The following is a 27,369-nucleotide window of genomic DNA, read 5'->3' on the forward strand; positions in this document are numbered from 1 at the left end:
TGTGTGTTGTGTGTGTGGTTTTGTGTGTGTGTGTGTGTGGTGTGTGTGTGTGTGTGTGTGTGTGTGTGTGTGTGTGTGTGTGTGTGTGTCAGAAAGGGGAGAAACAGCGGTTTAGTTTTTGAATGTCAAAAAGAAATGTAGTGGGTCATTTCACTAAGTCGTAGTTTGCGGCTACACACACACACACACACACACACACACACACACACATTGTGCAACGCTGAAGCGGCTTCACAGCGACTGAACTCCACTCAGGGTCAGTAATTCCACTTCTATCTCTTTCCCCATTTTTTTTTCAATATTTTCCCCTCCATTGCTCTGTACATGTTAATATTTGATAGCATATATTATATTATTATACATAATGTAGTATTAGAAATATTTTGTATAGTCTTCTGTTAGGTCTTCAGTTCTTTAGTATCCTAGTATGTTTGTTGACTTCATAAAAGTCATACAAACAGAACAGGAAAGTGTATTTATTCTATTATTTCCCTTTCCAGACCATTGAGGTAGTTTGTGATGAAGAGGAAGTGAAAAAGAAACACGGCTTCTTTTTTTTTTCAGGACGTGTTTAGTAGTTTTTCAAATATAATTCCACAATCACTTTTAATTAATCTGTCATCCAAAAAATATGTAACGCTGAAGAGTAGAGTCGCACCATTCTGCACATCGTCTTGCTGTCTTTGATTGGTTACATGATGAAGTATTAAATGACAAAGTTTTCCAACATTTAGGGCATGGAGGCGAACAGTTCAGGACTCATAAGAAAAAGACGACGAGAGGAACCAAATGGAGACACGGACAAAGACGTCCGAGGTGGAAAAACAGCAAGGACTTCGGTGAGGTTATTTGGGAACAATACTGATCAGGGATTGGTCATGGGAAACGGTGATGATCACGATTGGTCATGGGGAACAATAAGCCAAATCAAGTTTATTTCTTTAGCACTTTTTACAATGGACATTGTCTTAAAGCAGCTTTACAGGATTTAGGAATTAAGGTGAAGGATGTGTGTTTATCCCTGATGAGCAGCCTGGTTGAGTGTGGCAAGGAAAAAACTCCCTTAGATGTTATGAGGAAGAAACCTTGAGAGGAACCAGACTCAAAAGGGAAACCCATCCTGATTTGGTTGATATCAAAAGTGTGATTATAAATCATTAAACTAATACAAAACAGTGAAGAGTGAGAACTAACATGAGCACCGGAATGTGAGTAATATTCTTTCTACAGTCTTTTACAGTCATTTGAGGTTATGGAAGCTACTGAGGAGCTACTGAACAACTCATAAAATAGCTCAACATTTTAGATTATCATAGATAAAACACCAGCTTCTCCATGCCAGAGCCTTTAAACACTCAAAGAGGTCCAATGTCCAAACTCTACATGAAGTGGAATCCAAATAGTGCTGGTACGAATTACTGATGAGGGATTGGTCATGGGAAACAGTGATGATTGCGATTGGTCAATGGAAACAATACTGATCATGGATTGGTCATGGGGAACATAGATGGTCAACGATTGGTTACAGGAAACAGTAATGATCAAGAATTGGTTATAAAGAACAGTGGTGATCAGGGATTGGATTTAGGGAACAGTGGTGGTTAGTGATTAGTTTAAGGGAACAGTGGTGGTTAGTGATTGGTTTAAGGGAACAGTGGTGGTTAGTGATTAGTTTAAGGGAACAGTGGTGGTTAGTGATTGCTTAAGAGAAACAGTGGTTATCATAGTGATTGGTAATTGTTGGCAACATTGCTGCGACTGTCATGGGACAATGTTAAAGTAATTTAATTGTTTGTTTGTGTGTGTGTGTGCATGTGTGTGTGTGTTCCAGAACCTGACAGAACCTGCACCTTTTTCTGATCAGCTGGAGTCCACACCATACACTCGTGTTAACCTAAAGGAAGCCCGTGATGGCACACCAGGTGCTTGCATGCAGTACTTTTTTTTTTCTGTCTATTTTATCTTCAAACAGTTCCAAAATAAACATTCTTAGATAGACAGTTATTGACTATAGGTCATCTGTTATCCCCCTTCACTACAGACTTTGCACAGGACCACTTCAAACCAAATATGAATTAGGTACCAAATCCTTTTCAAAACAACCGTAACACTGAAATGGTGGTGTGTGTGATACAGGAATGATTATTATTTTTTTTTATATTTTTCAGTCCACCAAGCAAAAAATATCCATCAGACAGGAACATTAGCCATGTAGGCAGAGTAGAGAGTGGTGTGTGTGTGTGTGTGTGTGTGTGTGTGTGTGTGTGTGTGTGTGTGTGTGTGTGTGTGTGTGTGTGTGTGTCACCGTCATGCTAAAATGGACCACCATTAGCATGTCTCATTGTAGCTGGTGGATGAGGTTTCTCTAACTAGTAACAGATGGGCTACAGTATATTATACCTAGAAATTGAAGGTAAATCTAATTGAATTGGTTTGCTCTTTTTAAACTAATTTATTACTCGTTTGCTATTATAATAACCCCCACTCTTCTGGGAAGATGTTCCACTAGATGTTGAGGTGCGCTTGTTGATATTTTGCTCATTCAACCACAATGGCGTTATTAAAGTCAAATCAGGCGCTTCCACTCCAAAAAAATATTTTCATGGAGCTGGCTTTGTGTGCAGGGGTATTATCGTGCTGGAACAGGATTGGGTCTCCTAGTTCAAGTGAAGTCCATATACACATTAAACAATTGTGTGCCTCCAACTTTGGTGCAAGAACCACATATGGCTGGAAAAGTCAGTTGTCCCAATACTTTTGCTATATCGTATAAACTACATTGAGTAAAGAAATTGTCCTGCTTTTTTCTTTCTCGTGTTTAGTGCGTGTGTACGCTGACGGGATTTTTGACATGTTTCATTCTGGGCACGCTCGAGCCCTGATGCAGGCGAAATGTCTTTTTCCAAACACTCATCTCATTGTGGGCGGTAAGTAGCGTGAAACTCTTCTCTAAGTGATTAACTGACCTGTGATCAGTGAAGACAAAAGGGCAAAGGGTTTAAAAAGCAACTCCAGCAACCATTTTATTTATTTGCTGATTGAAGCTATAAAGTGGTGTGTTTTGATCATTTTTATGCTCAGCTCAAACACAAGACTGACAGATTGAACTAAGCCTTTAGTTTTAGAAATGTATGGCATCATTTACATGTACATCTATGAAAACGATATAACTAAAATAAAAACAGCCTTCAGGATCACAATGAGACCAATACATCAGTTGCCTTTGTAGTATTCTCTGGTTTAATGCCTATACTGCTCAACGTCCAACTATTCCACTAATGATTTATTTACATTTTGTTGATCACAAATGTCTGATTGTCAACCATGTTTAGGTCACACAGGCAAAGATGTGATTTGATTGAATAAAACAGGAATAGAAAAAAACCCTCAGTACAAGTGGATCTCATGGTGCTTCACTTGTATCAATGGACAACCCACAACAATTTATATAAACGCTCTCATGTCTGTTCCTTCGCTCTTTCTACAGTGTGCAGTGATGCTTTGACACACAAGCTGAAAGGCTTTACTGTAATGAACGAGGACGAGCGGTACGATGCAGTGAGTCACTGTCGCTATGTGGACGAGGTGGTCAGGGACGCCCCGTGGACCCTAACACCAGAGTTCCTGGCCGAACACAGAGTGAGTGACCGATCAGAGGATGTCTGACATACAGACATTCATGGCATTTAGTGGATATTTGACAAATTCAAAATGGCTGACTTTTTCCTGGCACGCAGATTGACTTTGTTGCCCATGACGACATCCCGTACGTTTCAGATGAGAGTGATGACGTTTACAAGCACATAAAGGAGGCTGGTCGGTGTCAAAAAAAAAAATAAATAAATGAGTACAATACATAGATATTGGCAAAAATGTGATTTCATTTTTTATTTTTATTTTTTATTCATTGGCTTAAGAATGATTCTTTCATTTTAAGGCATGTTTGCACCTACACAAAGGACAGAGGGCGTCTCTACCTCTGACATCATCACACGCATCGTCCGGGACTACGATGTTTACGTTCGACGCAATCTGCAGAGAGGCTACACTGCCAAGGAGCTTAACGTCAGCTTCATCAATGTGAGTTTAACCAGCATCTTGGGTAGACGATTCCAGATGATTCTGTGCTCCATTATTGAGTCACGGTATTAAATGTAATTAATTTGGAGATGCATGTTCCTGGATCTCGTTATTAAAGAAATAACATTCCTCATAACTTCACTTCTAAGCAATTTATTTACTACCAGTTACACTATTTTATATATAGCAAAAGTTTGCGGACACCTGGTCATAAGTATTGTATGTGACATTTGGTCCCAATTTGCTCATATACGTCCCTCCACTCTTCTGGGAAGATAGGGTTGAGATCAGGGCTTTACAGCAGGCCATTCATAATCTTCCTTTCCAAACCATATCTTCACAGAGCTGATTTTGTGCACAGGGGCATTGCCATGCTGGAACAGGTTTGGTTTACCAAGTTTAAGTGAACGCAAAATTTTATTATACCGCATCCAAAGACATAATTTACAAGTGTGTGCCTCCAGCTTTGTTGTAACAGTTTGGAAAGGGACCGCATACTGACACAATGGAAAGGTCAGGTGTGCCAATACTTTTGTTCATGTAGTGTATCTATTGTCTTCTCTCCTCCACCCATTCCTGAGTCTTTACTCAGAAAAATTCTTTCCATATGCACCGGTCAGTCTATTGTGTAGCTCTGCATTTTACTAACTTTTTCCACATTGCACTATTTAAGCAATATTCTTTATTTATTGTAGATTAAAAAAAAAATACTCAAATTAAGCTGCAGTTCCTTAAAATGAGCACATTTAGAAGTTTTTACGTGTAACTTTTTGTTTGTCGGCTAAAACCAAGGCATTAAAAAACCCTCTAAAATGCATTATTTTGCAAAGCATCATCTTGCTCTGCATTTTAGTTAAAAACATTTTTTTGAAAAAGATTCATTCATTGAATTATGTAACGTTTTGGAGACACAGTGAGAGAGGTGAGATTGAGATGGTTTGGTCATGTGCAGAGGAGGGACATGGGGTATATCAGTAGAAGAATGCTGAGGATGAAGAAGGATTGAGCTGCTAGGCAAAAAAAAAAGGAAGGCCATGAAGGAGTTTTATGGATGTGATGAGGGAAGACATGCAGGTAGTTGGTTTAAAAGAGGCAGATGTAGAGGACAGGGGGGTATGGAGACGGATGATCCGCTGTGGCGCCCCTAATGGGAGCAGTCGAAAGAAGATTTGAATATTTCAATCGAAAAATCCCTCAAAATGCTCCTTAAAACAAGCATCATGTCTATGATGTTGGCTGTCCTACTGTGCTATTTCATGCCCAGCACATCTGTGTTGACGTGCCCTAAAAATATATGCAGACTGTCTAGTTGAGGTATGCTGATGAACAAGTTTCAGCATTTTGAATTGCCAGTTTTGCAAGTATTTATCAATGCAGATTGATGATCCTATGGCAGGGACACAGGACGAGCAGTTAGAAAAGATGTGCCTGATTGGCTTTACGTATAATGAGGGAAGAATGTTAGACTTCTTCCTGCCTAGCCGGTATCTGTCTTTTGATCAGCGAGAGCCAGCCCATGTGTGAGAAATGTCTGATGATAAAACTAGGAGGAAAACAAATGTGGAGGTGCATTAGGTAGGATTTTAAAGCAGTTTTGACCAACGTAAAGCAAACTGGGTTTAGAAGGGGGGAGAGAAATCTAAAGTACAATACTATTACAATTGTAAATAATAGTGTACTAGTAATATTAGCAATGGATCAGTAACAGTCACCTCTCAAATTTGTACCCAAGATCACGGTCGGTGCCCCCTACAGCTCAGAAAAAAAGAGGTGCAAATACATGAAAAATACACTACATGCAATGGTTGCTCACTTATATACTGACAACACCGTGTTTGCACCAGAAACCCAGAGGAAAGCCGAATTAAGGCTGACTTTTAAGTAGATAAATTGAGTGATCTTTGCAGGAAAAGAAGTACCACCTTCAGGAGCATGTGGATAAGGTGAAGCAGAAGGTACGAGACGTGGAGGAGAAGAGTAAAGAGTTTGTGCAGAGGGTGGAGGAGAAAAGCATCGACCTTATCCAGAAGTGGGAGGAGAAATCGCGCGAGTTCATCGGCAACTTCCTGCAGATGTTTGGACCAGACGGGGCACTGGTGAGACAGCGGGGTGGATGTATGGGGCAGTTATGTGCTTCTGTATCACGATTTCAGTAAAAACAGAACATTGAAGATGACAGGCCTATTGAACCATTTACCTCTGCCCTTGGAGTAATGTTTTCTCTGGAATAGTTAATGTAATTAATTACTGTACTTTTATTTTAACTTCACTACATTTCAAAGTCAAATATTGCACTTTTTTAACTCAACTACATTTTGTGAAATTCTTTTTTATTAACGAGTGGATAAAAACTTAACTGGCCAATCACACAGAAAGCCACCAATCAGGGTACAGCGTGTGCTCACATTGTTTTGATTGACACTTGGTGGTGGTATCTACTTATCACGAACATACAGTTCAGCATCAGTTTAACAGCAAGCAGAACATTTTATAGAAACAAATGACGGAAAAAAATTCTGACTTTAACTTGCCACAACACCCATGTGCCTATTTGTGCGATTTATTTATTTATTTTTTGAATAATTAAAAAGAAGGTTTTGGGCTCATGATAATTTTAATAGATATCAATAAGTGTTTGACTCAATATCATTCATTCTTTTACTCAAGTGAAAGTTTAAAGAGAGCACTTTTACTATAGTAATATTATGTGTATCTCTACTTTAACTCAAGTACATGGTTTGTGTACTTCATCCACCACTGGTTTCTACACAGCTGATTATATAATGCAGGGGTCTTATCAATCAGCACAGATTTTCATAATGCCAGCAAAATGGCAACACAGCAATATTTCAAACTGACGATTAATTAGATGATTTGAGGAACTCACTGTTTGCATTTCGAACCAACCAGAGTTTATCTATTACATTTGTAAACAGCCAACTCATCCCGTATCTATCAGTCAGTCACACCCTGATCAATAATGTCTAATAATGTCCCTCAAAAACACGTATCTAAATAATCTGAGTGATTATTGATATCATCCCCGAGAAGTACTCAACTGTGAAGAAAAATACTCAAGTACATTTCTAGATCTATTCACCAATCTGGATGTTGTTGGGTTAGAAGTACCGTAGATAACCACTAGAGGGCATTTAAGGCATATTGGCTTCACTCAGCAGCAGTCTTGAGAGATGCTTTTGTGTTTGATCTGGATGCCTGAAAAACTACACAAACAAGATTACTCATCATCCCTGTATTATCTCGATCTAAAAGCCAGCTGTAATTATGGAGGGTAAACCCCATGGATGGTGTATGTCTGATTAGTGAAGCATTGATAAATTAGTCAGTGGAATCACTGAATCTAATGCATTACTATTCGTATTTTGCCTGCTATAACTGTTTTGTGACCGATGAAAGTCAGTAGGAGTAAGACAGAGTACATGTGTGTGAATGAGAGGGAGGGCAGTGGAGGGGTGCGGTTGCAGAAAGAAGAGGTGGAGAAGGTGGAGGAGTTCAGGTACCTGGGGTCAACAGTATAAAGTAATGGAGAGTGTGTTAGAGAAGTGAAAAAAAGAGTGCAGGCAGGGTGGAGTGGGTGGAGAAGAGTGATGGCAGGAGTGATTTGTGATAGAATAGTACCTGCAAGAGTGAAAGGGAAAGTTTATAGGACCATGGTGAGACCTGTGTTGTATGGATTAGAAACAGTGACATTGAGTAAAAGACAGGAGGTGGAGCTGGAGGTAGGAGAGCTGAAGATGTTGAGATTTTCATTGGGAGTGACGAGGATGGACAGGATTAGAAGGAAGTTTATTAGAGGGACAGCGCATATAGGATGTTCTGGAGACAAGGTGAGGGGGGTGAGATTGAGATGGTTTGGACATGTGCAGAGGAGGGACATGGGGTATATCGGTAGGAGAATGCTGAGGATGGAGCCACCAGGAAGGAGGAAAAAAGGAAGGCCAAAGAGGAGGTTTATGCATGTGCTGAATTTAAAAGAGGCAGATGTAGAGGACAGTGTGAAATGGAGACAGATGATCTGTTGTAGCGACCCCTAATGGGAGCAGCCAAAAGAACACTGATTATGTTCAGAATATGGGGTAGAGCAACTGCTGACAGCAAATCACCATACAAGCTTAAAAATGTGTTGTTTGCCCTAAAATCTTGTCCATCCTGTCTTTTTTAGAAGCACATGCTGAATGAAGGGAAAGGGCGCATGCTGCAGGCTATCAGCCCCAGACATAGCCCCAGCAGCAGCCCCACCTGGGAAGAGCGCTCTCCTTCTCCAACATTCCGTCTTCCGTTCTTCACCAAAACCCTCCCGTCCGACACACGCAACATCAGCGAGGACGACGAGGACTAGAGGGCTTAAGGACTGGTATTCCTGTTTTAACCTCAAGGCAAGAGTGTCTATTGAGAGTCCTAAACTGTAACACAGCTTTTAGGTTGATCTATTGTAGAAGTTTGATTAGGACCACAGGGCTGCATTAATTACAGGGTCAGTAAGACTTCCTGGACTGAAATGATTCTTAGATTTAATCAGTGTTCGCTTGCATCTTTTATACACTTTTGATTTGTGCACAAGTTCTTCAGTTCAGCATGACTCTCACTGCACACCACTGTGAAACTTACCGTTACCGTCAAAGCACATTAGACCATTGTTTGTTTGCTGGTAGTTTTTTTAACTTCTTAACGGTCCAACAAACAACAATCCACATCCACCTGGAAAAAGGAACAAGGGATAGTTCAGGTAAAATTGAAATGGACCACTTTGAGTCACATCGGGATTCGGTGTGTGGCTTTAGGTTTATCGAGGTGCTACAATGATCAATCAAGCGAACAGGTCTGGAAAACTTATAGCTACCAGTTTATCATATACCACGGAATCAAAAGTCTATATGAAATAACCGTTTATAAAAAGTGTCAATTTTCCGCATGTATTTTATACATTATCACTGGGCCCAGTAACGACTAATAATGACTTTAGCTATGTGACGTTTTCTAAATGCTAAACTGTTAGATATCTAATGCTTGTGAGTTTAAACTAAAACCTAAAGATGGCTTGCCTGATTAACTACATCTGAGGTTTTAGTTTTTTGGGGCCAAATTGTTCCTTTAAAGCTTAATACGTTCCTCTTTTTGTTCCAATGTAAACCACATGGAGGCTACAAACACTGGATCTGCTGCCATTCTGGAGAAACTGAACATAATCATTTCCCTGTGAGGGTGAAAAGTTATTGCATGTGTGTTCCGATGGCATGCGTGTGCAAAGTCAAATGACTATTTTTTTAAGTCTTAATTTTATGACTCTAATCATATTTGCTTCATAATCAGTGTCTTTCTAATCTGCCACAATAAATGTGTTATTCCTTTTGCGATTTTGCGTTCGTCCCAAACAATTTTGGCTCACTTTAGATTCACATCAGTCAACATGTATATGGTGTATGAGTATATACGTTTTGGACCAGAGCCACAGTGCTCAATTTTTGGCAGCCGTGTTTGACATCGGGAAAAATTGTACACGTTTGATTTTTGCACAAACGATTCCTTTAACGTTACTAGGCGCTAGTTTTTTAGCCTTCTGAATAAGAACAAAGACGTCTGAGCAAAGTGCTGCAATACGGCACAGATGCTGGAATTTTGGAAAGGATTGGTCTCCGAATTGTTTACATTAGTCTGAGTGAGTGAGACTGGGAGTGAGTGAGTGTGATGGATTTATACAGACACACGGAATGCAGGAGGAATGTAGCGAAGCCCACTTGTACGATCACTATACAGGCATGAATATAACCATTGGAATGCTTTTTCCTCTTAATATCCCTTCTATCAGACAACTGTGATGTTTATTATGTGATGCTCCAATCAGGCATAACATGACTGGTAAAGTGATGAACACTGATTATCTCTTCTGGTTTGGTCTTGAGTGGCCTGCTATAGAGCTCTGATCTCATCCCTACTGAACACCTTTGGGATGAATTGGAACAGCACCCCAGGCCTCCTCACCTACATCAGTACCCTTGTGTCTGATGAACACACATCTTCACAAGCACACTCCAAAATCTACTGGAACATGATTCCAGAAGAGTGGAGGGAATTATGAGGAAACTGAGACTAAATGTTGTGATGCTCAAAAAAGCACATCCTATACTTATGACCAGGTGTTCGTAAACTTTTGGCGGTATAGTGTATATGACAGACTGGTGTTCATAAACGAATCATCAGTAACTGCTTCATCTTATTTAGGCTTATTATATATCCAAAACCTATTCACATTTACACATGGGGCAAATTTAGCAGAGCTAAATATCCTATTGGAATGTTGAAGGAAACCAGAGAACCCAGAGGAAACCATGTGAAGCAGCAACACTATTAATACATTCAGATAAATGTTTATGATGCACTCATTTAATTACAAGTCGAGAAAAAAAGATGCAGTGGTGCTGGCTGATTCTTTAATTCCCCACAGTAGACAAGTGAACCTGTTTAAATATATATAGAATATGTTTATTACAAAAGGAAAATGTGGTGCTGGGATTTGAACTCATCAGAAAGCTAACATTTTAACCACTGAGCTACCACTTCCCCATTTATAGAGATGAGAGAAGAAAAGTCAGATTTGGTATTACCTCCTATCAGTGTATTATCAGTTTCTTTCCCTTTGTTCAGTTTTGCAGCATGGGTCTCTGGGTAATTCTATGAACTAAAAAGCTGAATAGTCGAATGCACTGAAGCATGTTTGAGACACCGGACCGAAGTGTTCTACAGCTTCCAATATAAAGAATGACGATACATTTCTATAGTATAATTCTGTCTCGGGTCACTAACCTTGAAGAAATTGGCTTGATGAGATAAAAAATACTTCTTGTAAAAAAAAAAAATTTAACACAAAAATACGCATACTTATAAAACAAAGCCCTAAACATTTATGTTTCTACGAGACAGCCCTTGTGTTTCAGCGTTTCTGAATGAATCTGGTCCGTGACGTCCTCCACCGAGAGACTCTGAATGTGAGGTAACGAGTCGCTCGGAGAGGATGAGAGCGCAGGAGGTAGTGGAAGAGATTCCCCGACACTTCGCCGCCATCAACTGTTGTTCGATGGCCGTTCCGGTTTCAGCCTGATGGCCCACGAGTTTGCCGAAATGACACTGCCTCGCCGGTGGATCTGGCAGGTGTAGGTTCCCTCGTTGAATTCGTTAGCGACGATGCGCAGATTGCGATCTTTGATGGCGATGTAGCCGGGGATGGAGGTCAACAGCTGTTCTCCGTCCTTATACCACCTGAGGAGTGGGAGACCGCAATGATATTAAAGAGGGTCTTTGCAGGTGCTTGCAGTCCGCAGTTAATTAATTATTTTTACCTTCAAACACTTTTTTTTAAATAATTGTATCAAAACTACTTTTAAAACAACTCATTCAATAGTGCACTGTCCAAATAATGTAGATCGGCAGCATTCCCCAGTGTGGCCTCTTGGCTTTTTTTTTTTTTTTTTTAGTAAACCAACACTCGGTAGCTTAGCGTAACTATGGTAGTGAGGGTAAGGCGCTAGAAAATGGAGGCGTTCCAAATTTGCATCTCATGAATATTCATTAATCATCAGTAGCAACAATATAGCTAGACAGCAGTATTAGGCAATGTTGATAAATACATTTCCTATTGTTACAATTGCAGCTTCCCCAAAACTAATAAAAGGTTTTCTTTCTACACTCAGAAATTCAGAAACAAAATATAAGGACAAATATTGGGACACCTGACTTTCCCAGCCATACATGTTTCTTCCCCAAACTGTCTTTAGATGCGCTAACATGAAATAATCCCGACTAACTAGGAGACCCACAAAGATATGTTGTTTGGAGTGCAAGATCTTAAATACCATTGTGTCTGAATGAGCACCAATCTCCACAAGTACACTCCAAAATCTAGTGAAACATCTTCCCAGAAGAGTGGAGGTTATTATTACAGAAAAAAAATAAAATATAAACTGCAGTTCTTGTGGGCTGTTCGAATGTGTTTCTTCCTCAGTCACGGGTTTAAAATCTGGCTTTCCACCTACGCATTTCTCACTTGGAGTATGTGCACTACCTGACTTTTGGAGGCACTTTCATGTTTTTGGTCCCGCAGCGGAAGCCCACTACTTTCCCCCGAGGCACCATCTTGATCTTGACGTTGGCAGGAGGAGGAGTTGGAGTAGACCCAGCTTCCGGGGGCTCTGAGGTGCAAACAACTGTCTTATACTCCAATATGCTGTTATACTCTATAAATACTCAAAAAAATGCTGTAACTTTTCACTTATACAAGCTCCCCCACAACATCTCACCGTAACACAGGTCACAGCGCTGAGGGCAGTGTTTCTTCATGAAACTCCGTCTACTCTCACAGAAGCCTAACCGTGCCCAGGGGTCACACACACGCTTCTTATCCAAGCAGCCTAAAAACACACGAAAGCATGTATTTATACTTATGTGAAACAGTCTCCATAGAAGAGTGGAAGACTGAGAATATGTAGAGAGCATTCACAGCATAAGGAAGAAGTAAGTAATGTCAGACATCAGACGAATCGGATGAAGAAACAAAGAGAATTAAGTCGGGATAACGAGGAGATATTATACAAAATATTATAATGCATGCCCTCTTAGGACTTCTGTAAAATCTAGATAATGAAACTTAGTTTTGAGCAGTTGTCAATGTTTTTACTCATTCATAAAATAATGTTGGATCTATCTATCTATCTATCTATCTATCTATCTATCTATCTATCTATCTATCTATCTATCTATCTATCTATCTATCATCTCCAAAGACATTTTGAGGAAACAATTTAAACCCAGAACAGCAGTGTAAATAATCCACCTCATTCATGTTTAATACCATGACTCTGTTTCACAGACAGAGAGGCTGTAAAATATTATCCCAAAAGGAGATGAAATTTCTGGAGATTTCACTGTAATCACCCGATATGACTATAACAGATGCTCTGTGCATTTTTCTGACAAGCAATGGTGGAACTTTTACACTTGGATCCAAGTGCTAAATTGATGTGGATGCCAAAAAATGTTGAGAGAGACAGGAGCTCTGCTCTCCCATTCATAACCGCTGCCTCTAGTGGTGGACGAAGTACATAAACTATGCACTTGAGTTAAATTAGAGATACATCAAACATTTCTCCAGTAAAAATGCTCCTTTAAACTTTTACTTGAGTAAACGTGCAAAAGTATTTGCCTTCAAATGTACGTAAGTATCCAAAGTACTATGATTTATTATGGCTATAATGTTCCTGTTATCATTTTTCTCACAAGACTGTTGCTTAATTAACTCAGTTTATGTGAAAAAAGTCTAATGTTACTCTTAGCACACTGATCTATTAATAGAATGATATTAATGAGTCAAACACTGATTGATGTCTATTAAAATTATCATGAGCCCAAAACCTTTTTTTCCACTACTGAAAAACAAATTGTGTAAATGAGGTCAAAAAAGGAATGACTGATTTCACAAAATGAAGTTGAGTAAAAAGTACGATATTTCACTTTGAAATGTAGAGAAGTTCAAATCTCCCCAAATGGAAATACAATACATTTGCAAAAAATGGCAAAAAAAAAAAAAAAAAAAGAGAGGGAGCTATCCCTTTTATCCCATTCATAACTGCTGCCACTACAATAAGCCCTTTCAGTCTGTGCTCATTTTTAGATACTTTGAAAATCTAACGCACTGTTGAATACATTTCAGTCATCAGTTTCAAATAAACCTTCCGTAAACGTGTTTCCTGTAGTAGTCTCTCCATATTACTTCACCGGCCCCCTCGGTAAACAGTGTTGAAGACACTGGCCTGTTGCCAAACTCAACTTCTCAGGCCTACTATAAAGACAACACAAGACCACACACACATTTCCTCTGTGTTTGTTTTTCTTGCTGTTGCTTAGTGGTTAATGTTTTGTGCTAATAACAAAAAGGTTACAGGTACAAATCCCAGGAAATCCAGTCACACTTTTGATCAAAGCTTTTCATCCTAAACTGCTTGCACTGGTGGCTCACGATGGTCTTCATAAAAAAAAAGAAGAAAAAAAAAGACATTCCGAACAAATCAAAGTCCTGGTTTACCATAAAGACGCTGAATGCCCCAGATATCATCCTGAGAAATGTCACGCTGCCCCGTGTACGTGGCGTTGGGGTGCATCAGAGCGCCGGGGTCACGTGAATGCCACAGGCCGAGAGCATGGCCGATCTCATGGGCTGCCACCTGAACCAGGTCGTTGAGCCATACACCTGTGCATGGAGATGTAAGGGAGTAGAAAGAACAGAAAGAGGGATAATAAAAAAAGCCTCAACCTTAACTTACTCAGCTTTGTTCTTGGTTTAAAAATAAAAGTGGAACTTCCTCGTAGTGTGTCTCAGGAGTGGACAAATCACATTTGTTCCTTTCCACTATACACCTACCAACAAGTACACCAGAAGATCAGTACTTACCCTGTTTCCAGCTGAAACGAGATTTGCCCAGGATCCAGAACTCATGATTGTCAAAGTGAATCTCCCCCCTCGGGGGCAGGAAGGCATGAGCCAGCTCTCCGTTTAGCCCGTCAAAGCAGGGGTGCAGTGGAGACCACCAGCAGTCTGTGTGATTAAATGTGTAGAAACCTGTGTAGGAACAGCTTTGGAGTTGGTCAGTGAGCAGATTATAGGACATTAAGAAAATGTCTCCTCCAATGTGTTCCAATGTGGCCACAAAATGTTTTTGTTGTTTTTTTCGGTTTTGATAGTCCATGAGTTCACATGTGTACCGTGGTGGACAGTGTCGAAGTAAAACTTTGTGTATCTGTTCTTTACTGAAGTATTTCTATTTGGGGAGATTTTTACTTTTAACTTCACTACATTTACAATGAAATACACAAGTCAAATATCTTTTTACTCAAATACATTTTGATAACAGTCGTACTTTTTATTTATGAGCGGATAAAAACCCGACAAGCACGCAGCAATCCACCAATCAGCGTAGAGCGCGCGCTCTGTTTTGATTGACGCTTGATGGTATCTACTTATCACCAACATCCAGTTCAGCAGCAAGCAGAATATTTTAAAAGTAATATATGACTGAAGAAACTCCTGACTCAAACTTGCCACAACACACATGGCCTCTATAATTGTAATAAATATCAATCAGTCTTGGACTAATTAATATCATACTATTAATAGATTGGTGTGGAAGTGATTAAACAATAATAATAATAATAAGCCACAATAAATCATAGTACTTTGGATACTTAAGTACATTTGAAGGCAAAGTAGTACAAAGTAATAGGAGTAATATTTTACCTACTTTATCTCCACTTCAACTCAAGTACATGGTTTGTGTACTTTATCCACCACTGATGTTTACTACTACTACTAAAATATCCAGTATCAGAAAACCCAAATTGTCAGCAAAAAAATACAACAAAAAAAATTCATACATTACAAAAAAAAACTGCCAATGTGAAACAACACGGTAAAATCAATTTCTTGATCATCCCTGATACATTGGTTCTGTGTGTGATGGACACTGCCCCATATGAAGAAATCTTCTTAAGGAGGAACCAGCAACAGTCCAAAATGAAAAATCCTACAGAGATAATATAGTTTACTCCCCAACCACACACCCCAGGACTCACCAATAATGATATCAGCACTCTTGTTAGGGTTGGTGACTTCGCTAAAAGTCAGAGGTGAGACATCACTCCATTTGGTGAAGGCAATGCTGATGGCCTTACGGGTGTCATCTTTATTCAGCGTGTTGGGGAACGCTGTGATCCTATATAACCAAAAAACAAAAAAAGCAATACGATGAACCTCAGTTTGGGTAGAACATAAGTGTGAAACAGTGCGCATGCACATACTTTTAATATCCCTCAGAACTGGATCACAGTGTGTGCTGGAGAAATGCAGGACCACATAATCTTTGGCATTTTCTGTACATTCCCAAGTAGAAACTGCATAAAATCCACATTTTACAAATCCCTTTTTCTATCCCTCTCCTTTTCTTCATCTGTGAAAATTGGTTGGTTGGTGGAAATTGGTTAAAACTAGCATATTATGCTGTTCATCATGATAATGGCAAATGATTAATGGCAAACTGATAAGTTGGTTTTGTGTCTACTGATTTAATCATAGCTATAATCGGAAGAGTGTGAAATCAAGCAAAACCATGGGGGATAATCCTGACGCCATACCTCTGGATGGAGTTCTCTTTAGTTGGAGATCACTCTGTGCAGCCAAGGATGGTTTGACATGGACAGTCTAAAGATCCAACTCAAGAACTACGGACTGCAATTAATATAAACTTCTGCTACAATGGCTTAGGACTAATACTAGCATGAACAGTTCTGCTTTTAAGCACCTCTCAGTGAACAATTCACTGCACGGCATACCTCAACAATGATAAAACTGAAATCTCGCTCACCGAGATGAAATCGGGATTCCCTTTTGAGGAGATTTCTTTGCTCATTAGGGATAAACTTATATAGGCACTTACATATCAATTCAAATGTTCATAACCTATTTATCTCTGTAAAGCTGCTTTGGGACAATTGTTAAATATAATCAATATAGTTTGTGAATTTTGGGTTGGTCACTTCCTCAGGCTCAGCTACATCGCACTTAAGCACTTAAATATCGGATTATAAAGTAAAACCCCACTGCTATATCGAGTCACATGATCTATAAATCTTTAATCTTTCTTGAAAAACGCTTTGAGTAAAATCTGCATTTGAATCAGTTTAGAAAACGTGCCCTGTTTATTCGGGGTAATGTATTCGCATTTGGTTGCACCTCTTCTCTCCAGGAGTTGAAGAAAAGCCTACGTAAGCAAATGGAAGCAACTTCCTCTATCTTTGGTTCTCTACTATTTTTTTTTTAAATAAACACCAGATGGCTGGGCTGTGCGCTCACTCAGTGTGAATCACATCGACAATCAATAATCAATGCCTCACATACTGACTGTGTGTCCACCCTGCGCTGTCACATGCTAAAAATAAGCATTAGAAGTTCATGTGTTGCTTTCTTAGAAACATTTCCATGAGCAGTACAGTGAGTGTTTACCTCAGGATTCTATTTATTGTTTTTTTACCTGGGAAAGAAAAGGCAGCTGTAGCGAGAAGAGAGAGGGTACCACAGGACACATTTATATGTTTACATCAAACTTGCCTCAGTGTGTGAATTCTTTCCCTACGGCTACACATCACCAAATCTTAAAACTTCCTCATCAAAGTTCATTCTCTCCTCTCCTCTGAATTTAGTCTTACTTGTAGGTGATGTTGAAGTGCTGCCACTTGTAGCCCAGCGGGTTGACGGCATAACGTTTGGCTCGAGCTGGCGTTTCTGTATGTCCTCCGTTCGCAGATGCACGACACTCCTGAAGGCCGAGACACAACAAAAATCACTGCTGAATCATTCGTTTAATTCAATACAATACTTGTGCTTGTTGGCTGAACTTTAGTTCTTTACTTTAGAACATTTGGAGTGCATGAAATGGTCTAGAAATGAATGCCAGTGATGCAAAAAAAAAAAAAAGAAACCAAAAAATAAATGATGTAACGTTTAAGTCTCCAGTGTCAGAGCGTTGTGACATTAATGGCATTTGGTGGACGCCTTTATCCAGAGCGACTTACACTTATTTCAATTATACACCTTGAGCAGTTGAGGTTTAAGGGCCTTGCTCCAGGGCCCCAGCAGTGGCAGCTGGGTGGTGCTGGGATTTGAAATCATGACCTTCTGATTATAAATCCACTGAACTTTAACCACTGAGCTACGACTTCCTCACGTCATCCCTCAATTTGAAAATACAATGTATAAAAATGGAATGAAGAGTTTTATTATTACAATAAGTATGCGCACCCCTGAACCAAATGTCTGTTAAAGCACCAGACATTTTATTATAGACATTTATAGATTTTATTACACCACTCAGTCTTTTTGGTTAAGAGTCAAATCAAAAGCATCAAGAGCCATTAAAGTATAAGTGCATCTCCTGTGCACAGATTTTTAGCAGGATTCAAGACGGGGATCTGGTTTGCTCATTCTAAAACTCTGATCTTCTCTTGCATAAGCTATTCCTTTGTGGATCCGGATGTATGTTTTGGCTCACTGTCATGCTGAAAGATGAGATTCAGGTTACAAGCAAATTCTTAAAGGTTTTGGGCCAAAATCAACTGCTGTTTTTCAGTATAAGCCCCAAGACTGGCTGAAGAAAAGCAGCACTAAAGAATGATGCTGCCACCAACATGTTTCACTGTTTGCTAGTCTTTTGGGTAATGCCACGATTTCTTACGAGGGTGTAGACTTTAATACACACTGGACATTTAATTTACATGAAACACAATTCTGTTTTCGGTAGGTGTTGCAAAAGGTGAGTTAATGATACGAAAACATAAAAGAAGTAAATTTTGTTTTATTAAGCTTTGCTTTTTTTTTTTTTTTTTTTTTTACAAAAACATGAATTATGTTTACGGATAATTATCAAAGCATGGCTTTCTTCAAACAAATTTGGATTTTGGATTATTATTTTTTATTTTTTTAGAACCAAAATCTGTGTTTTCTGCATTTTCTTTTAATCAAGTTTCAATTACACTCCAATTTATATACACTGCAAGCAAATATGAGTTTAAATTTCAAAGATTAAATAGATGGATAAGCAAATTGGGGCATTTACACTATAAGGAAAAAAATAATTGGGGCACCTGAATTTTATCAGCCATTTGAGGTTCTTCCACAAACTGTTGGAGGCACACAATTGTATAGGATGTCTGTGGAGGAAGTAGCATGAAATTTTCTCTTCACTTGAACTAGAAGACCCAAACCTGTTCCAGCATGACAATTCCCCTGTGCACAAAGCCAGCTCCATAAAGAAGAGCCGGATGACTTGATTAATACAAAAAAAAAACCACACTCCAAAAATCTAATGAAGAGTGGAGGTTATAATAACAGTCAATAAAATACATGTGGAATGAGATTTTCAAACAGCACATATGAACCTTATGGTTAGGTGTCCACAAACCTTTGTCCATATAGTGTATTTAACAGATTTAACCATGTTAAATAAATAGAGGCTGTTATAATGTAAGGCTTAAATGCATAATGTTCTAAAATCCTTGCTAATCTTCGAAATTTGATCTTTACGTGTCCATCAGCTGGACTGCAGCTGTATTCTCAGATGTATCAGTATATCTGACATTCCCAAGTTCAAACTGCAACAATTCCCTATTATTTCCATTCCTCTGTCCCCCTCATTCCCTTCAGTTCTTTGATCACTCAGCCGCTCAGTTGGCTCTTTTATTATCTTAGCATGAAACATTAGCCAATGGCAACTAACTGGTTGTAACCTACATAGCAATTCCCTAACTGTGTGCAGAGCTCTGTGATCTTACTGAAAATAAGCATAAAATCTACAAATACATTATGAACCTCTGGCAGGGGCGTGGTAGGATACAGAGCATAAAAAGTCATGACCATGAAAGAGGCTTACAGAACTGGAGAGCGCTACTGAAAGGAAGTCAGGCACTGAAATAATGCTGGCCAGATGTTTCAAGCCAAATCCCTAATGCAAGCCCCTGTCCAACATCTCCTTGTTTTCCCAGCAGCAGGGCTCTTTGCAAGAGCTGAAATATCTGTCACCCACATGTGAAGAGAAGCACATTCACTCCTTCTCCTCCAAATGACCTTTTCCTCACACTTTTCATGCCATTTTCTCACAGGACTTATAACTCAGTCCAGGCGAAGTAAGAAAGAAAGAATCAAATAAATCAATGTCTGTCTTCTCTGTCTGTCTATAGCATGAGACCTGCACCATGAAACACAAAGTACTACACATATCACACACATTATATTTCCTCCTCATCACACTTCTCTTTGGTTCTTCTTCAAACTAACATGCCAAATTTGTGAGCACACAATCGTGCACCATCTGTGTATGCTGGAACATTGCAATTTCCTTGACTGGAACTAAAAGATGCCCAAACATGTTCTAAAATTACAATGTCCCTGTGCATAAAGCCAGCTTTATGACCATATGGTGTACCAAGTCTGAAGTGGAAGATCTCCGACTGCACTGACTGAAACCCAACAGTACCTCAGCCCACTAATGCTTTTTTGGCTGAATGGCCCCAAATCCATAGTAACACTCTACACTAATTAAAAGCCTTCCTTGAAGAGTTAAATGCTGTTATATCTGTTAAAAAAAAGGGACTAAATATGGAATGGGATATTCAGTGAGCACATATAGGTGTGATAGTCAGGGGTCCTCAAACCTTTGGCCATGTAGTGTACTTGCCAACAAACTTATGTAAAGACCTCGAAGAGGGTAATGCAAAGACAAAACCACCTTGTCCGATTTCAGAATTTAGTGAACGTACAAACACCTGGGCATGGAAAATGTGAATATCTTTTTAAACGCTATGGTCACAAAGATGTTTTGTTCATTTTATTTGTGAGTGAAGATGGATTTGGTTTATTTGAATGCATGTAGGACAGCTAAGAAATGCATAAATGGTCAGAGGTAGAAAGAGTAATAAAATAATCTCCGCAAGTAAAAGTACTGTTACTTCAATGAAATTTTACATGTATCTTATCTACTCAAGTAAAAGTGAAAAGCAGCTTGTTTTAAAATGTACTGGAGAAGGAAAAGGAGATCTAAACCTCAAATTAGGGGGTTTTAATTGTAGGGACACCTTTACAAATTAAAGTGCAAGAACAAAAAAATGCTACAGTCCATCACTTGAGTCTAATGTGAGTTATGCACATATGTGAGTTTTGCAGCAAAAAAAAAAATCTCCTTTTTACCTTCATTTAGGATCAGGAGAAAAATTGCAAATGCAAATTCAGAATTCAGACAGTGAGACTTTCAATTCGATGGCATTTCGCTTTCAGCTGGGTCTGCAGCACTGGCGTCTCTCTTCTCTGTCACTATCTTTCTTAATTGTTGGTTTAGTGCATTTGTTCTCCCGCACATCAATCAGTGCAGTAGATTTTTTATCCCCTTGCATTATTTGTATTTGGTTTTTACTCAGTAGCGGATATGATTTAAAATTGTGTAAAGTACAATACAGTGGAACCTCGGGTTACGAACGCCCCGGCATACGTATAATTCAGGTTACGAATCGCAGTTCATCAAAATTTTTGCCCCTGGTTACGAACAAAATATCGGGATACGAACGTCGCTCACCAAAAAATCGCAGGCAAGTTGGTTGTTTTTGCTCTATCCATGCAGCTCGTCACATCAGTTAGCGTCCTGTGTCCCTAGCGAGAGCATCGTGTTACTTATCCGCTTGAACTTTTCCCGGCGGCAGCGTAACAACTCGTTAGTTGATGCTCGTGGAATGATGAGATGGACAACATTAGCCGATGCATAACCACTTTACTTGTTTTTATGAAGATAGATTAGCAGGGTTACAGTCTTTTCCGAAGTACAATACCCATAATGAATTTCACTCTGGACTTCAATACCAACTGATAGTAGCCTTAAAGAAACAGCTCTCATTTTCCTCTAATGCAACAATTGTCTCAGCGTTCGTGTTAATAACACTGTCTTTAATATTCTCTAATATAATATATAATAATATATAAATAATATAATATAATAAGATTCTCCTTCCAAACAATAACTCTCCCTCCTCCCCCTTCTACGAACGTCGTCTCCTGCAGCGAGTCTTCTCAAAGGGAAAGTACCCAGTAAAGATGTTTTCCTCTTTTGTATGTTTTTATGTGGTATGATTTTAATATAACATGTTAAAAGTAAATAATATTAGTGAATATTGGCTTTATTTTTATTTAAGTAATATTTTTGGTTGTCCAGAACGAATTACCGAAGTTTCTGTTCATTATTATAGGGAAATTTGTATCGGGATACAAACTTTTCAGGTTACGAATAAAGTACCGGAACCAATTAAATTCGTAACCCGAGGTTCCACTGTACTGCAAACAAAACATACGTAGTTAAAATTGCAGATTTTAAAATAAAAACGTCTCTAAAAACTCAATTACAGTAACGTGAGTAAATGTAATACGTTTATTTCCGCCTCTGTAAATGGTCAATGTAGGATCATATTGCTGTATTGAACTGAAATCAGAATTAGAATCCAAATAAAAATGGGTTTTATTACCATGTGTGATCACACTCAGGAATGTGTTTTAGCAACTGCAGCTTCTCGGTACAACAATATATTTAAATGACAAAAAACAATTTATACACAATGTGGAGGCAATGCATAACCATTCTATGACCACTGTCTCATATTTCTACACTATCCACTATATGGATAGTGTAAATCCAGATAAACTTCCTAGACTGGAAAACTGGTCGTGACTCACGTGTGACTGTGTTTCATCCATCAATGGATCATCCCCATTGAAATCAATGCCATGATGTGTGTTTTGATGGCCTTAATCAAAGCAACCCAACTTGAAATTATGAATAAAGGAGCCTGGAGAAATTTGCCATTCCTATTACATTATGGCAATTCAATTAAATCTTCCATCTGCTTCCTAAACTCTCCAGAACCAGCATTATGTTTCTGAATGTTTAACTTCTCTCGTCATTTATTATACTCGCAGCACATTTCTCTCAGGACAGCATGAAGCAGACCGGTACAACTGCATGCTATTGATTTTCTTTCCTAGGTTTTTTATGACACTAAATAATAAATCAACATATTCCTGCTGAGGTTTGGAGCAGAAGGTAATAATATGTTGATTTCATACAAGAGTTTATTGCTGTGCAAATCACCATCCATACTCAAAGCGCAGTAAAAAGATTACTGGGGTAATATTAGCTTGTTGACTCCTGAGTCCCAAATGAACACATAAAAAAACACCCTGAAGCAAATTAAAAACTCTATAAAGACAAAAGTTTGTGGACACCTGAGCATAAGTTTGATATGTGCTTTGTGAATACACGATTGAATCCCTATTTGCTGCTATAGCCTCCACTCTTTTGGGAAGATGTTCCACCAGATTTTGCAGTGTGCTTGTGCAGATTTGTGCTCATTCAGCCATAAAGGCTTTAGTAAAGTCAAGTACTGATGTTTGTGAGGTGAGGAGGCCTGGGGTGCAGTCAGTTCCGATTCATCTCAAAGGTGTTCAGTATGGTTGAGGTCAGAACTCTACAGCAGGAGATCTTCCACTTCAATTCATGTAAAGCATATCTTCCTGGAGCTGGCTTTGTGCACAGGGGCTGGAAGGGGTGTGGGTCTTCTAGATCAGTGGTCCCCAACCTTTTTTGCGGCATGGACCGGTTTAATGTTAGACAATATTTTTACGGACTGGACTTTAAGGTGTGGTGGATAAATACAACAAAATAAAATGATACGACCATAAAAACTGGTATTTTATAAATATAATAATAAACGTGAATCCACTGTGTTGTTTTTTGTTTTGATCGCTTGGGGATTTGAATTTAGCGGTAATGTATTATGTGTTAGCGGCCGGAGTAGCCCCTTTAAGAAGGTAGCGGATGGAGGTAAGACATGTGACCGAGGCATCATGACATGCATCAAGAGTGAGTCATAGACAGATGTGGCGGAGAGAATCTGCTAATTCTCCAATATAAAACAATCAGATAATAAATAAAACGGAAATAATGTAAGTTATGTATTCTTTCTGTGCGGCCCGGTACCAATTGACCCACTGGTGGGTTGGGGACCACTGTTCTTGATAAATTGAAGTAAAAATCTAATGCTACCACATCCAAACACATCTTATACAATTGTGTGTCTCCAACTTTGCGGTAAAATTCTGAAGAAGAACCACATATGGCTGGAAGGGTCAAGTGTCACAATAATTTTGTCCATATAGTGCAAGTATACATCAAAATATAGTCAAATATGTGATTTGTTAAGCAATTCCAGTACTAACGTTATTGATGAGCACTGCATTTTCCTTATTTCCAGCCAAAGTCAGTGGTTGTGGCAATACTATGAGACGTGTTTGACCCAGTGCTCGAATTACGGTGTGGCTGGGGGAATCCGGGACTCCCCCATAAGGCATTAGGGACCCCTGATGACAAGTTAAAAATAGACTTATGGGGGCCCCTAAGATTATTTTAGTACAAAATATATGAATTACACAACAACTAGGGACCCCCTATAAGACTTGACTCAATTCGAGCACTGGTTTAACCAATGCATTTCAGCAACCTTAAAGATAACGGATAAATGACGAGGGATTTGCTGTTCTTATAAAACAAAAGAGCAAGATCTTGTTTTCTCAACTTGCCATTATATTCAATTTCATAATGAGATCTTCAGTGTAGAAAGAGTGGAGATGGCACACATCAGACCCCAGGTTCCAAAATGCAGTTACGTCAGAGACGTTTAGCAAACTAGCAGCTAGTTTAGCAAACTACAGAATGTGATTCACGATGGCACTGACGGTGGAAGCTTTCAAACTTGGTCTATTTGAGGATACGAGAGAGCTGGATTCACTGAGGACTAAAGCACAGCTGCATCATTCTCTTTAGACAGAAAGGAATTACCAGTCTGAAGTAACCAAATAGCATTGTGGGTGATGTAGGAAAACATCTGCCGAACGATAACAAATACTGATTGATTTTCTATCATATGGGAAGTGGTTTTTTTTTTTTTTTTTACATCTTTGTTATGCTTGCTTCATATTCTGTCATTGAGTCAGGTCTTATTTCAAATTGTATGTGAGTCAACTAATGAATATTAATGAATGATGGGGCTCTGCTCATGAATATTAATGAGGGGTGGTATTCTGAACAGTATCTCAAGTGACTTTAAACTGAAGGAGACACTTTAAACAAACAGCAACATTTTAGAGATTTAGAAGTAAAACGAACTGCAATGTGCTTTATAGACCATAAAGAGGAACAAAAAATGACACAAGAGTGAATTACATGTGTATTGCTTTCTATGAGTGTGTGATACATTTTCTTAAATTGTGAAAATCCATACATATTCCTCATTTTACATGCATTTCATTGGGTAAACTAGTGCATTTCTGTTTAGCAAAATAATGTTACTATTGTGTAGACAAAAAACCTACACATTGTATAGAACCGTCTTAAATTGATGGTAATCGATTATCACTGATCTCGCCTAATATCGCGATATTTGGCGAGATTCTAACAGGTAAGTCTGTTCTATTATACAGGTGTAAGGTGATGCATCTCTGCTGATGAAATGGGAAACGTTTTTATTGTGGAAAAAAGTAGGCTGAGCTCCCATTCTCTGAAAAAACTATTCGATAAAGATAATTGTGAAATCAGAATAAAAATAAAACTACTTAAGTGCAACACTAAGTGATCCATTTAATGAATTTATTAGTTTTCTTACCTGTTCTCTCCTCCAGATGCCTGCAGAAATCAAAGACACCTGCATCGCAAGAGGAACAAATCCTATCCAGATCCACCTCATCTCCAAAAAAACTTATGATTTGTTTCAATCACAAAACAACAGATGTTTGACATGCGAGTTTATTCCGATGAACGCGCATGCGCCGTTTTTCATTCCCCCATCCAAAATCCTGCAGAATTAAAACCTGCAAAAAAAAAACTGTTTCCCTCGAAACACTAAAAGTCTTTTCCGACCTCCACACAAAACATTTCCCACCACCTTACTCCACACGCAGACGGCGTTATTCGCGTTTATTGTTGGTTTCTTTGCCCACGAACTTCAGCCATGTGTCCGGCGCACGAAGCTCTGGAGCTCTGGAGAAGAGCGACCCGCTAATGAACCGACTCTTCTGTGAGCGACTCTTTGCAGGTGAATCGATTCAAGGCGTCAAAACTTGTTCAAGAATGCAGTATAGGCTTTATTGGGAAATTTAGCAATACATTTCATGAGAAAACGAATTCCATGCGCTACTTCTCTTCTATACATTTGCCATACATATTTAGAAAAATCCTCCAGGTATTAGATAAGATAAACATGTATATCAAGAAACCCAACGAACGCAATTCAACAAGTCTCCTTTCACTGTAGTCACAGCTGCACCACCTCACATGCATCATCTCTAGCAAAAGCATCAGTATTTACTTCATGAAATGGCACATCCACCTCAGGTTTTCTGTGCATTTTTATAGTATTTTTTTAGTTCTTCCACCACAGAAACCCTGTGCATTATGGGTTTCCTGGGAATTTGAAATTAAGACAAATAGTGTTTTTGTGCAAATATTACAGGAAAGAATAAATGTTCATGAAAAAGCTTATTAACTGTTTTGGACTGTTTTGGCTGACCTTGCCTCACAATGTCTTGTAAATAACCTTGTGAGTATATCTGTGTCCAAATCCATTTCGATCTCCTCTGCCAGCCATTGCGGAATAAATAAAACTGGCCAAAAGCTATTAAATCCACACAAATATATTTTAGCTTGTGCAGTTTGCTATAGATGTGGTCTGCTAGCTCTGACTAATGCGCTCTCGGACCATCTATTTAAAGGACGTAAAAATGCAGACATTATTGTAAGCCTGCTAGATGGCTCTGCTGTTGCCAACTTGAAATCTGATTGGCTAAAGCAGCAGCATTATTCTCATGTATTTGAAGCTACAGGCGCCCACACTGTTTATTATGAATCTCTATGGAGATTTCTTTGACCCATGATGGATAAAAGATGACTCTAAGGGAAGAAAACTATGGAATGAAGAGAGTTAACAGTTGAAAATAATTTAATTAATATTCATGGAAAAAAATATTTAAACGTAAGTAGATTCTGATAGTGTTTAGGCCAGAAAAGAAGGCTTTGCATGATATCTATCCCCTTACAACCAGCACAAGTCAAGAAAAAAACAAACATTTTATATAAAAATTAAAAAAAGTTAAACCCCAAAACCTACTGAGCTTTTTTAGGGGAAGTTAGTTGTTAAGGCTCTGGGTTGCTGATCTCAATAGTCGAGGGTTCTAACCCCACTATTGTCAAGTCGACAGTTTTGGGCTCCTGAACAAGGCCCTTAACCTTCCTCTGCTCCAAAGGCACCGCATCATGAATGACCCCAGCTTAGACATAGCAGTTATCATGCAGTATAAACACACTTTCTCAAGTGAATTATATACATTTGACATTCATGCTTAAAATAGCGATCGATGAAAAATCAAACCAGTATAGTATTAGGTCATGTTACACATATCACTTCATAGGTTGCATTGCTGATATGACTTGAATGCTGTATATCCCCTTACAAAAAAGACCCAATTAAAGAGAAAAGCCAAACATTTGATAAAATATTAATGATGTGAGCAAAGCCTACAAATCCTTCTTCTTGAGCAAAGTTAGTGTTTTACAGGTCTGGGTCACTGATTAAAAAGTCAGGGGTTCA

General features: G+C 38.9%; 2 protein-coding genes and 1 long non-coding RNA gene across 4 annotated transcripts; 2 read left to right on the top strand and 1 right to left on the bottom strand.

The window, feature by feature from the left end:
• The first annotated feature begins 4 nt into the window (after nt 1-4).
• Nucleotides 5-9,455, top strand: pcyt1ab (phosphate cytidylyltransferase 1A, choline b). Its single transcript, XM_046864359.1, has 9 exons — nt 5-256; nt 735-839; nt 1,832-1,922; nt 2,823-2,927; nt 3,488-3,639; nt 3,738-3,816; nt 3,938-4,080; nt 5,988-6,176; nt 8,264-9,455. Exons 2-9 carry the CDS (start codon nt 738-740, stop codon nt 8,438-8,440), a joined length of 1,038 nt encoding a protein of 345 aa, XP_046720315.1. The 5' UTR covers nt 5-256; nt 735-737; the 3' UTR covers nt 8,441-9,455.
• A 1,052-nt stretch (nt 9,456-10,507) lies between these two features.
• mmp23bb (matrix metallopeptidase 23bb) lies at nt 10,508-25,526 on the bottom strand. 2 transcript variants are annotated; one of them, XM_046865319.1, is made up of 8 exons: nt 25,390-25,526; nt 17,347-17,456; nt 15,718-15,857; nt 14,540-14,683; nt 14,174-14,338; nt 12,393-12,503; nt 12,158-12,284; nt 10,508-11,355 (listed from the first exon to the last, which is right to left on the bottom strand). In XM_046865319.1, the coding sequence occupies exons 1-8, from the start codon at nt 25,468-25,470 to the stop codon at nt 11,160-11,162; spliced, it is 1,074 nt and encodes a 357-aa protein (XP_046721275.1). In that variant the 5' UTR covers nt 25,471-25,526; the 3' UTR covers nt 10,508-11,159. The 2 variants fall into 2 exon arrangements, with proteins under 2 accessions (XP_046721275.1, XP_046721274.1); XM_046865318.1 differs by having other exon boundaries at nt 14,540-14,707.
• On the top strand, nt 25,174-25,709 carry LOC124396225. The gene is made up of 2 exons (XR_006927739.1): nt 25,174-25,264; nt 25,406-25,709. It is a non-coding gene; the product is annotated as an uncharacterized LOC124396225 (long non-coding RNA).
• The last annotated feature ends 1,660 nt before the right edge of the window (nt 25,710-27,369 follow it).

This window comes from Silurus meridionalis, chromosome 13 (assembly GCF_014805685.1).
Source record: "Silurus meridionalis isolate SWU-2019-XX chromosome 13, ASM1480568v1, whole genome shotgun sequence".
In the NCBI taxonomy this organism is placed as follows: domain Eukaryota; kingdom Metazoa; phylum Chordata; class Actinopteri; order Siluriformes; family Siluridae; genus Silurus; species Silurus meridionalis.

Bases quoted from the DNA above. Each gene is read 5' to 3' on its own strand.
- pcyt1ab (XM_046864359.1), top strand. From the start codon at position 738: ATGGAGGCGAACAGTTCAGGACTCATAAGAAAAAGACGACGAGAGGAA. The intron at 3,640-3,737 runs GTGAGTGACCGA...CCTGGCACGCAG, and splicing joins AGTTCCTGGCCGAACACAGA to ATTGACTTTGTTGCCCATGA. The intron at 3,817-3,937 runs GTCGGTGTCAAA...TTTCATTTTAAG, and splicing joins CAAGCACATAAAGGAGGCTG to GCATGTTTGCACCTACACAA.
- mmp23bb (XM_046865318.1), bottom strand. From the start codon at position 25,470: ATGAGGTGGATCTGGATAGGATTTGTTCCTCTTGCGATGCAGGTGTCT. The intron at 15,858-17,346 runs GTAAGACTAAAT...TTGGTTATATAG, and splicing joins CACTTCAACATCACCTACAA to GATCACAGCGTTCCCCAACA. The intron at 11,356-12,157 runs GTAGTGCACATA...CCCACTCCTCAG, and splicing joins AAAGTGCCTCCAAAAGTCAG to GTGGTATAAGGACGGAGAAC.